Below are 12763 nucleotides of genomic sequence, written 5' to 3' on the forward strand. Positions count from 1 at the left end.
ATTTCCATACTTCAGCCTGTTACAGGCTGCAGCTGACCAGGCAAAAAGATCACGTAAAAAGTTGTAAAAACTATAACTGTAGAAATAAACAAACTGTTACTTTAATGCATTTTCCATATAGTATAGACTATCAACGCAAATATAGCAAGAAGCATTTTGAATATCTCGCACTAGATTGGATGGCAAAGCTACAAAATGTAGGTTTATGTGAATGAGGAAATACTGTGAAGCAGGTTTCTGACAATTCACCACATGATGGCACTATCTGCAGATGTTGTCAGAAGGTTCTCGTTCAGTGTCTTTTTCAGTGTATGCGTTTCCTCAAATGCTGGTATTATGGATAGGCTATGTATTGCAGTGACGTGGCTGAGACACACATATGATGATAATGTCATGAAAATGAATACATTATACAGCCCATTCCTTTTTTATGAATTGGATAATATGTTCTCTTAGTTCTCCCAAAGAACACTGTGAGAAGTAGATAATGTCCTTTACCATAGAAGGAATGGTCAAGGGGAAGAGTCAACCTGACTTTTCAAATTATTGATCAAACATTTATTATTTAAATAATAAATTAAAATAATTATTTAAAAATTCAATAATTGCCAGGATGATTTCTAAATCAATCAGAGATAACTACCATCTTGACACTCACCGCCTCAGGAAGGACAAAACATTACAGAACTGGAGAATAAAATCTGTTCTGGATCTTAATGTAAAAGACAATACCCTTGCTAAGCAGGCACAACCAACACGTGTGGCAGCAGGACAATCAATAACCTTGACCTCCAGTACAATACTGCTGACAAGCAGGCACATAGGATATGTCACAGCCACAACGTCAGTGGCAGCAGCCACAAGGCAGAGAAGAGACTTTTGGACTTATACACATGATCAATGACAAGCCCCACTAAAGAGAGATCCCTTTTGAAAACAAAAACATTGTGTTTAATATAATTTTGTTCTAAATGTGTTTTATGATCTGTGAAAAGGTATGTTAACCCCAAATCTGTGGAAACCTGACAATAGTATTCTTTTACTGTTTCAATGTTATACTGTGATGGAAAGTGAACATTCTCAATAAAGGAGCAATTCAGAGAGGGACCCCCTTAATCCAGATGCAGTTGATTATGTTGATTATTTGCAGAGCAACATACAACACATACAACATACATTATAATACTAACTTTCATTTATATAGTACTTTTCTTAAACCCAAAGATGCTTTCCTGGGAACACAGAACAGAGCCTTTCTAATCAAGAGACCATAAATGATACAGTGTTTCATGTTTCAATCATATACGTGGTATAGGAACTGATTCAGTACAAGAGGTCAACTGATTAAATCCAAGAGGGTAAAATAAATTGTAAATCTAAGTAGGCGTGTCTCGTCTGAGATTACACCAATGACTTTGAACAACTGTGGCTACAGTACAGTAGCAGTCAGCCTAATGCCAGAGTCCAAATCTACCTAAAATATTTGTCTCTAATCCCTGAGGCTATCATAAAACATTTCTTAACTAATTTGTTGACAGTAGTTCCAATTTGATCCCTAATTTAGTGTGAGTGATTATAGGGATTTATTATCAAAATGTTTGTGGAGTCTGAGAGGACGATTACTCCGATACCCAACTGGGTAAATCATGTGTAATCAGAAAGAGGCTGTGACACATCAAAAGTGGCACAAAGTTCATTGTGCTAATACGGCAGTTTCCCTTACTTGTCCATCCAGTTGGTGGCACAAGGCCAAGGTTTACAGTCTGTGCAGGCAAACAGTGGAGCTGCTGTGAAAAGGACAAGGAAGGTCCACACTTCTCCATGATGGCATGAGTCTGGCCTCCGTCCCATATCAGCTGCTGCAATTGTGTTTCTGAAGCAATGTCAGTCACAACACTCCAGTGAGGTATAGGGTTCTCACGCTACACCGACATGTCAAACCTCCATCAGAACTGCATAAAACTTTTTTCGATTGCTTATATAGTTTTTCTTCACAAATACCTTTACGTTTATGTTTCACTGAGTTGATTAATCGTTCTCTACAGCAGGTCTAAAGTCATCAACATTCTTGACTGCCAAACACCCACTCAAGGTCGAAGTCCTAAAGAACCAAGGCCGTGATCATAATATATATTGGGGGGGACACATCCCCCCAATATTCAAGTCTGGTCAAAATGTTCCCCCCAATATATTGACATAAAATATAAATATAAATGTGCTACGCTACTACAGGCAACCACACACGCTGTCTGAAATTATCATAAATTTAATTTGTCCCCCCCAATTTTGACTCCATGGCTATGGCCTTGTAAAGAACACTAGGAGGTTTGATGGGGGATCAATTATGTTTAGAACGCTGGAGTAAATGCTCAAGACACACTTGTTCCAGGAGTACAATAGTACTTAGGAATGATTTGCTGAACCTGATGTTAGTTTCCTCCAGGATCACAATGACTCTTATTGAGAGACTTGTTGCTCTTGTTGGTTGTAACTGATTTAAAATTATTGTACTCGCTGTGAAATATATTATTGTTGCTTGCTTTCTACAGGTACACTCTTCCACTTTTGAGGTTCATGTTGCTTAATTGTAACTTGTTTAACTACATGCTCTTATGGTTCTTGCCTTTGGCACTTATTTGGTTTTTCACAATGTATGCATCATGTTTTGGGCTATGTCGTTGTTATGATCAGAGACCTATGTACTTTTGTAAAGCTCTCTTGGAAGTCGCTTTGGATAAACACGTCAGCTAAATGAATATATGTAAATGGAGTAATCCATGTCACTACAATTCCTAGTCCACTTTTCCCTTCATCTACAACTGAATTATGAATATTTCTCAATTTCTCCAAACTCAATTTAGCTGCAGTTATTGTAACAACTTCCTATACAATTTTAAACATACATTTTTAATCCCACCAGCATTCCATTCAAACTTCTTAAAAGTGGTGACAGATTACAACTAGTCACAAATCTTCTTGGCTGATCTTGGCTCGAGTCCACATACAACTCTGGAGTGATTTGCCACCATGAGCCAGTGCTCAGGTTGCACCTCATGAAAGACGACACCAAGTGGCTCCCTGAGTTATACTAAACTTGACTGAGGGAGGGAGGCAACAGGACTAAGCCTTACTACGACCTCACTCCTATTCAGTTATGTTATCCTTTCAAAACACACACATTCAAAACCAAGGTAGGCATTCAAGTGTGGTTTCATTCAGTAGGTTTCCTTTATTGCATTAATTTTTTTTCTAAAACAGACAATCTGGTAGAAACTTTCCATCCAGCAAAGGTTTCTTTATACGAAGAATGACATTCCAATTGTGAGGGGAACAAAACAAACAAACATGGGCCAAAAGAAAAGAGCTAAACGGATTTCCAAAGTACAACTAGCACTGATATACTAGTTGGTCCCGATAAATAAGGCGGAATTTAAGAGTCCTTCCAAAAGATGTTACAGTGTTGAACACTTCAACATTTACGTTGGACCTAAAAATCTATTTAGAGGACCTTCTTCAACTCGTCATACAACACCAGCACAAAGGCACCACCCATTCCTCGGAGAACGTTGGACCAGGCTCCCTTGAAGAAGGCCTTGCCACCCTCATCACGAGCAATCTTCTTCCAGCAGTCAATGGTGCCACTGTACATGATGTCAGCTGAAAAAGGACACAAACGTTTTATGTCAATTAGGGTTGTAACAGATCAATCATGACTGTGTATTATGGAAGACTGGACTACAGTGTATTCTCAAGGGGTTACCTCCTTTGCGGCCAGACTGCATCATCATGCGACGACGGACGGTATCGAAGGGGTAGGAAGTGAAACCAGCAACTGCAGTGACAGTCTGAGCAATCGCCCAGCTGACAATAATGTGTGTGTTCTTAGGATCTGGGAGCATACCTGCAGAGTCAACATGAAAGGATCAGCAAAGGCTGGAGAACTTTTTACAAAATCAATTGTTAGAAAACAGCTTTACAGACTAATGCTGGGAAAGCCTGACGACTCACCCTTGGCTGTGTCATAAACACCAAAGTAGGCTGCTCTGTAGATGATGATACCCTGGACAGACACATTGAAGCCCTGGTACAGACCCTTGAGGCCATCAGACTTGAAAATCTTCTTCAAGCAGTCACCCAAGCCACTGAACTCACGCCCGGCACCTGCCTTGCCGACGTCTGCGGCCAGACGTGTTCTGGCGAAGTCGAGGGGGTAGACGAAGCACAGGGAGGTGGCACCAGCTGCTCCACCAGAGGCCAGGTTACCAGCAAAGTACCTCCAGAACTGCTTGTGCTTATCCACGCCATCAAGGAAGACCTGCTTATACTTGTCCTTGAAAGCGAAGTTGAGGGCCTGGGTGGGAAAGTATCTGATGACATTGGCCAGGTTACCTCTCCAGAATGAGAGGAAACCCTGCTCTTTGGGAATACGGGTGACGCAGTCCATGATGCCCTTGTACTGCATATCGGCTGTGATCTGTTTGCTGGCATGTTGCACCTGACAAGACAAGAAATGTTTAGAAGGACTTAAAATGTGCACTTCACAGACATACTTTGCATTTTGTCAAACGGTTCCTTAACTGTGCTTGTATTTAATTTTGACAAACATAGCATTGGTCACTTCGCACTGAAATACTACGGGCTTGTTGGAGAAGGCCCGCCCCCGTCTACGCGAGCTATGTTGGCATTTGAATGGGCCCGAACAAGAAGCCTCCCTCCCCTTGCATCGACCTTGGTTAGGAGGCCTAGTGAGTACAGTACTGCGCCATATTTGACACCCATTGTCAAATCGAAATTCTACCAAGCAAAAAAACTACTGAAAAGGTCAAATAAGGCAACCGGACCGAATCCTAAAGTGCCATTAGAGATTTACTTTAAAACCCGTTGCAAAATTTAGAGAAGAAAAAACTACGCTAGTTGTTTAAAACCAATGTCTACTTCCTTGAACTAGCATCAGACACATTTCTAATGAAATGGAATGTCATTCGCCAACTTTTCGGACGTGAGAACAGTTTGTTCTCACAGTTTGTTCTCACTCATCTAAGATGGCTTACTGCTCTCAACCGACCTGTCGGACTAATCGCCAAAGTCTGGACGAAACGGGCTTATGTGAGCTAACAAGCTGGCTAGCATTTACTACGCCACTTATTTGACTACTACTATAGTAGACAAGCTAGGTATTATTAGCAAGCAACACCAGATTAGCCTACAACCATCACACCATTATCTTTTTAACGGGAATGACACTCTTGCATGCTTTGGCGTTCACTTGTTCTAGAAATCCTGTTGCACACAATGTTTTTCATCATTCCGCCCAACAACACTGACCTGGAGAAGGAGTTTCACTCTTTCGATGGGGGCGACTGCTGTTTTGGAGATGGCAGCGGAAATACCACCGGCCAAAAAGTCCTTAGCGAAAGAAACGGCCGTCTCATTCATGTTTGCGGTTGATGCTAGTCTTCGTCTCAAAGAAACCTTGCCGTTCAGTCGCGGGACTGGAGTGGTATGCCGGTGTAGGCGAAATGGGACGAACAGTCGATTTGAGAACGGATTTAAGACTAATGTGTGCGCGAGACCAAACGAGAGCGTCAAACCCGTCTTATCATTGGTGCGCGAATGCATTTAGTGGGCGTGGTTCAGTCGTTTGTATGAAGGCCTTCGCCAGAAAAGTCAGTCATATTTGGAAGGTTATGGCTTGAGATTTTTAGAATGTCTGACTTCACCTTTCATGTAGACTTACACGAAAGTCTCGAAACCGAAGTGTATAATTTTTTACCAGGCAGTAGCAATATGTTGCACTTTCTTTATATTATATGGAATATATGATTAATTGTTACTAAAACTGTATTTTGACAAAGTTTGCATGCCCTCTTAATGTGAGGCGAGTCCAAGGTCAGTATATTTCAGCTTGGAGCAACTGACATGGCAACTGACATGGTTGGTGTTACAGAGTTAATGATCAGCTGTGACAGGGCCCCTTGTAGAGGAAAAAAGGTCATCTGAACCAGTCCCTTTCTGTGTCCTTGACTACAAGATCACATGACCTCCTAAGAGATAGAGATTCTTCTAAATGCAATGCTGTGCTTGGTCAAACTCTTTTATAACCATGGATAACATATGGTTAAAGTAGATATGTAAAGAAAGGTTTTAAATGATTGTGGACAAGGTACAACAGTTACTTCTCATGTTTATCTTCAAAGAGTTCATCTTGCTTTCCAACTGTTTGCAGGGCCTGGTGATTGTGGTGTTCTCTGTGGGGGACATATTTCAGATCAAATTACTGTCACTTCACTAGGGCAAACCAAGGAGCTTATAGGTGCAAACCAATGACCATGAGGGCAAACATGGTAGCTCCATTCAAGGCCTTTCGTACCAACAAGTGGAAACCAAGGTGGACAAGCCTTCTGTGTACAAAACATAGCATTTTGGAAGTACAGGCCATTAGAATACGGAACATTTTCTGAACAAGGTTAAAGGAATGTGTCATTATTTCCAAGTACTCTTGTAAAATAAGTTGCATTGTGATCCACAACATTTGAATTTACAGAACACTCATCAGAGACTTTCAATATTTCACAAAATGTTCCAAAAACAATGTTTTGTGATATAATTTTATGTTGTAACATACTTCATATCACGTTCTGTCATTTACAGCAACATACTGACTGCACTACTAAAACATTTCTAAAATGACTCCTGGACCATAACAATCTAAACATGTAGGACTTGCATGTAGTCAGCTCAAAGTAATATTGGAGTGCTAATATTGTCTTATTGCTAGACACACAATCATATGTGCTATGGCCTTGTCTCATTATTTACATTTAGAATGATCAACAAATAGCCCCATAATAAATACAGAAATCCGAAGGCACATAAATACATGAGCTGAAGTGTGTTAAAATACATTACATCTTAAAACATTGAGTAATGCACATGACTGTAGTAAGAACTACATTCTCATAATAGGTCAGGTTTATGCTCTCTTATTGACGTCTATACCAGACAGAGTTTAAGCCATGTGGCGCATGTTAACACCCTCAGAACGAATGCAACTGAAAACTTCATACAGAGATAACCCAGTCAAATAAAATACTAAATATTGATGTAAAAATTAAGTATTTCTATGACCGTAGATTGTGCTGTTTGTGGAGTGTAAAAATGCAGCTCCTATTATTGTATTGTAACAATAACTGCCTGAGTATAGAACATACTATAAATGATGAACCAAATGACCATCATTGTCAATATTGGAATTTTATATAAAATGTTTCCTCATGCACTGACACTACACTGCATTGAGCAAGTCTGAGAAGTAGACCTGAAATCAATCAGATTTCCATCTCTACAGTATTGGATTCCAACAAATATTTCAGACTTACTCTGGAAGCAAAGACAGGCCCTTTTCTAACCCAATAGGGTCAGCAGTCAATGACAAATCCTACCAGTCCTACGAGGACTTGTATCCCCAGCGATTTCCCATCGAAGATTCCTGTGACTGAAAGTTTCTATTTTTCAAGTACTTCTTCATCTCCTCTAACTCAGAGGGGCCTAGGCTTTGGTCCACGCCTGGCGCTAACTTATAGCTCAGAGGAGACACAATGTACCCATTGCGGTAAAGGCAGACCTGTTTGCACATCTCAAAGCAGCTGAACAACAGGCCAGAGTATGGTACAATCTGTGAAAGAAAAAACAGAGTTTTAAGAACAAATACAACAGCACATTTAGGATCATTCATGAAAACCCTAAATAAACTAAGACCAAGTCCTAATAAAATACCCATCAAATGGTTGATTATTACAACTACAACTGACTGTTCTCTGACTTTTACAGTATGTGTGCCTCTTCGGGCAACTTTCAGCCCTTGGAGCCCTTTCACCTGTATAATAGCAATCGTGCAGCTATCATGAAATGTCATTTGGAGATGAAAGACGAGAGCAGTGCATACTGTTCCAGGAACAGAGCCTGGTCTGGCAGCTTGTAACATGTCTGTTCTGAATAACAACCAAACCACTGCAGTGTTTCTAAGTCCTGCCTCCTCACAACGTGTCTGGAACATAGGCTACTATTCTTTTACTGAAGATACAGACACAGATACCAACTTCCCAGGATCCGCCCATCACTTTCCAGTAATTATTTGATAATCAAGTATAGTAAATAGTTGTTAGTATAGAAATATGAATATTTGTAATACAGTTTCTAATGTATTGACAATGCTATCTATCTGTTCCCACCTTGACCAAGTTGGCTGTGAGGCCACTCCAAAGTGCCATGATGCCTTTGTTCTTGATCACCTGCCTGAAGCAGTCTGTCAGCCCAGTGAAGTGGACATCAGCTCCTCCACAATGGGGCAGGTGAGGACTCTGAGCCTTTAAAGAAAAGAGAACAGCATTAAATCTGATTTTGCAAAGGACCTTGATTAAATCAATTACAAGTAGGGTGAAATGGAACCCTGTAAGATGGATTGAGAATGTATCTGCTCTGATAAGTAGTTGATGCTCCCAAATGTAGTGTGTATTTGTGTCTAACAGGGAAATAATACTGTTGAAAACAACATAGATACTATTGACAATAAACCAACTTAAATTTAAGAATGAATCAAAATCTACAATCTTTAAACATTGTATGAAAGAAGCAGGATTATACATTTACTGTTAAAACATCGTTCAATTCTTGTTATCGAGAGACATTTTCAGCTGATCTCACATGACTCGTCTGCTTGCAGTCACTTACAGTGACTCCTCCCTTACTGATTGGCAAGAGGTGAAATAATGCATTAACCAGATGTGGTAAGTTTCCAGTTGTCATTTGCATGGTCCTTCAAAATCAAGTATTTTTTGTGCTTTTGCATTAACCCCATACATGACTTCAGTGGTGATTAAGTTTCCCCCATAAAACACAAATAAAAAGTTAACAAAAGTTACCAAAGTATTTTGTTCTCAAAAAGGCTACGTTTGCGCCGTACTATGCTACTATGATCATTTAAAAACAAGTACCTTACCTTAAAGTAAGTTAAAACTTCCCTAAACATTTGTAGGTCATGTGATGTTTCTCCTTGCTACTTCCTGTTTTACTAAAAATATTTACAGAAGGAACCTGATTGGACTGCTTTGTATGTCATTAAGCACATCAACTGAAAAAATCTTACATAAGAATATGATAGCAGAATAGTGCTCTGTGTTTAACTCCTTTGTAGACCTGGCACTCAGCATATCCACTGTTACCAGCTATCTTTAGCGAACTTATCTATAGTGAGTGCAGACCCTGAACGACATTCACATTCTCAGCTGCCGCAGAACCTTGTGGTTGCTAATTATAGGCCGATAAAACCGGATGTAGTATTCTGTCCTTCGGAATAGTATTGTACACAATGTGTCCTTTTACTTACAGAACAAAACAAGTGAAAAGATACATAAAATTATACCACGCCATAAAAACACTTTCTTTTAACTGTCTATAAACGTTTTGAGACAAAAATGCACAACTTCTATAACTGTGGTATCTTATAGGATAAAGTATTCCCATATAATTTTCTCATTGAGGGATACATTTATTATGTAATGTATGAACATGCCCTCTTATGGACAGCAGTGGTACTACAGTTGACATATGCCACACTATACAGTGGTATAAGACAGCTTCATGTATTAAAATACTGACCTGCATCTTCCTTTTCACAGTTTCAAATGGGTAGGAGAGAGTCTGAGCCACTCCTGCTGCAAAGCAGCCATTGATGAAGTTCTGCAGGGGAGTGAAGCGAAAGGAAGGCTCCTGCCACAGTCTGTCCAGGTTGATATAGACTGCATAGCAGCCAATAGAGAAGGGGAATGCACCTGTTAGAATAAAGAGTTTACAGATTTATATCAATTATAGTGACAGCTATGGTAAACAGTTTGGTTATTTAAAATGAATATTCACTTAAAAAAAAAAAAGTAAGGCTGAGTGATGGTTGACTAAACACTCCCGTCCACTTCACACAAGAGAGCGTACATACCTATGACTGTGAGAGAGAAGCCCCTGTAGAGCGCTAGAAGACCTTCTGTCCCATAGATCTTGGAGAGGGTGTGGACCACTCCCTTGTAAGAGGGCTCCATGCAGTTCTGAGCAATGAGACGTGTCTCTGCTACCTCCAGAGGGTATGTGGCCAGGGCGGCAGTTATGCCAGCCAGACCGCCTGCAAATATGGCCCTCCACTGAGAGATGTAGCCCAGCTCATCCATGTGAAGGTGGACAATCCTAGAGAAAGAATTAAAAAAACACAAATGAGTTCTGTTGTTAGTCAAAATAAAACCATCTCTCTTGTATTGTCAAACTAAAAAAATATATCGAACTTTTACTAGTTCACACATAAATCTATAAACTAATCTTATGCTCGTGCTATACATTCCGATTAATCTGTAAATCTAAATAAAATTGGACTGTATGTATCTAACCTCTACAATTGATTGTGACATTTTTAACCTCGAAACTTGACTTTCACTGAAAAGGAGGAGCCGGGGGTCGTGTTTACATGTGCCTGTTTACACGTGTCGGCTGGCGCGTGACTATTTATACTAAATGTCAACGCCCGAAAATTATGTACCATGACTCCGTTTAGGGCATGGTCGGGTAGGATTGCACATGTATCTATTAATGGTTAGAGCAGGTAAAGGCAACGTGTCGTTTGCCTATGGTTAACGATTTATCTTCACACATGATGGCTTGTTCATTAGAACCAGGAGCTTCATTTTGTCTGATTGGACGAGACTAGAAGGTGTGACATGACGTAACTAGTCATTCTATATGGGCGGAAGCTCGATATGGACGTGATGTCCCCAAACTAAGACATGATGATGTAGCTAACAAAGCTAAGGAAACTAGCGAGCTAAAAAAAAAACTACCGTAGAAACACAACAAGCGACAAACTGACAAATTAAATTCAAATACAATAATAAAGTATGATGAAAAAAAACGTATCCAGTAGGCTACTGTACAGCTGTCAAAATAGTGACTACTACTACAGTAGCTCTAGCAATGCTAATCAACCAGCTAGCTAACTCTGTCAACACAGCAAGCTAACAATATTACGTTTAAACAAAACGTGGTCTAAAGAGCTATTAGTTTGACAGAGATGCAGTTAATGTTCCATCAAACCATTCAAACCAATACACAAAAATCTGGATATCAACTCACTTTTTATATGTTGCTAAGTGGACAGCACTGTAGGGAAATAGCCGGAGACAGGAAACGAGATTTCCTTTCAAAAACCCTCGTAAGCCCTCATTTTGATAAATTAGAAGAAAACTGTGCCAAACCCCTTTCTTACAGTGAAATGTTCCAACTTGGTTCTTGATTTTTACCACCTCCAGAGGCGAGGTGACAGTTTTACTAAAAACCCCAGCAAAACCAACGCACAAGAAGCTTTGCGAACTTGTCAACCTGTCGTCTTTTTTAACTGTAGCCATAGCTATCCAGTCTTAATATCGGTTTTGTAGATTTATTTGCAGTTCTAAAAAGTCGAAAGATTGTCTTCAGCAGTAGAGCACCACTACGGTTATAGTGGGTACCAAGTTCCAGCGTTGTTTATGTGAAGACCGACTGAAAACCGACCTCGAGATACGTCATCCGTTGTACGTCACGTTGCTCAAGCAGAGGGACGTTGGGCCAACTAAAACAATGCTCCAGTAACACCACTAGGGAGAGGTCTAGGTCCGTTAATTTCGATTTATTTCATCTTTTAAGTGCAGTGATTGAGCACAAGTGAAAACAAGCATGGGAATGGAGGTAGGTAGACCTCACATAGATGGTTGGCTGCTTAGACTATTGTTATTTTAGTCACCGGGTGGCACATTCCACATTTTGGTCGGTGTAATTGTTTCAAAGCCAGCCATTTACAGAGGTGGAATTTCTATTCACTTTTAGAAGCAAACCTTACAGGAATTTAATCACACGTCAGTCATGAATAACATTGGAATATTGAAATATAGCTGATGATAATGTTTTGGTCCAAGCTTGAAGTTCAGACTGAGGGGACAGTGAGTCATAAGTTCTAGGAGTGGGTCATAACATCCAGGGGCAGGATCACTGAGGTCAATGACATGAAGCCAGATCATATAAAGCAATAAACAGTTTGAACTGTTTATTGGTTCTAATTCCTTCACTGACCACCATCGTTCCCATCAGTCTCACACACGCACGCACACACATACGCGCGCGCACACGCACGCACACACACGCACACACACGCACACACAACGTATCAACAGGGGCTTGCAGTTCCTTTCCTGTTACAGTGGCCAGTGTTTGTTTTCTGCCTATGTCCGCCTGCCAGGAGTTCCTCCCTCCCCTGCCGGGCTGACAACCTCAGCTGCCTGTGAAGAGCCCACCTCCTGTCTGTGGTGGGGCCACTTGGCTCATTCACAAAGGCCACTGGAATAACAGAGTCCTCCAGAGGAAATGACGGCCTGTTCAAAAGAGGTTTCCCCTTCTCTGCAACTCCTCCTCATTGGGAGTACGATAGGTTTGGGTGAAGGACAACAAAATGGTAAATCATTTATCATAAACAATAGTGAGTCAGCTCATTCTAGATATAAACCTTTGCCACATTTATTTCACATTTCCTGAGGTACACTAAAATCATAAAAGTCACGACATTCAAGTATGTGTCGTTGATTCCAATCTTATGAAAAGGTATACATGAACCTTCATAATCCTTTTGGTGGAAGTGCACAGGCCTACACAACTTGTAATTCACAATGCAACACCAGATAGAGAAAACAAACAAGGG

The 12763-nt window shown here is 40.4% G+C and overlaps 2 protein-coding genes across 2 annotated transcripts; both read right to left on the reverse strand.

Annotated features, from left to right (window-relative positions):
- Positions 1–3204: 3204 nt before the first annotated feature.
- Positions 3205–5543, reverse strand: slc25a5 (solute carrier family 25 member 5). Its single transcript, XM_062476228.1, has 4 exons — positions 5326–5543; positions 4009–4495; positions 3761–3901; positions 3205–3657 (listed from the first exon to the last, which is right to left on the reverse strand). The coding sequence occupies exons 1-4, from the start codon at positions 5434–5436 to the stop codon at positions 3500–3502; spliced, it is 897 nt and encodes a 298-aa protein (XP_062332212.1). The 5' UTR covers positions 5437–5543; the 3' UTR covers positions 3205–3499.
- A 688-nt stretch (positions 5544–6231) lies between these two features.
- On the reverse strand, positions 6232–11577 carry slc25a43 (solute carrier family 25 member 43). Its single transcript, XM_062476745.1, has 5 exons — positions 11170–11577; positions 9992–10233; positions 9658–9830; positions 8232–8366; positions 6232–7675 (listed from the first exon to the last, which is right to left on the reverse strand). Exons 1-5 carry the CDS (start codon positions 11439–11441, stop codon positions 7448–7450), a joined length of 1050 nt encoding a protein of 349 aa, XP_062332729.1. The 5' UTR covers positions 11442–11577; the 3' UTR covers positions 6232–7447.
- Between the last annotated feature and the right edge of the window lie 1186 nt (positions 11578–12763).

The sequence above is a fragment of the Osmerus eperlanus genome, chromosome 13, assembly GCF_963692335.1.
Source record: "Osmerus eperlanus chromosome 13, fOsmEpe2.1, whole genome shotgun sequence".
Taxonomy (NCBI): Eukaryota; Metazoa; Chordata; class Actinopteri; order Osmeriformes; family Osmeridae; genus Osmerus; species Osmerus eperlanus.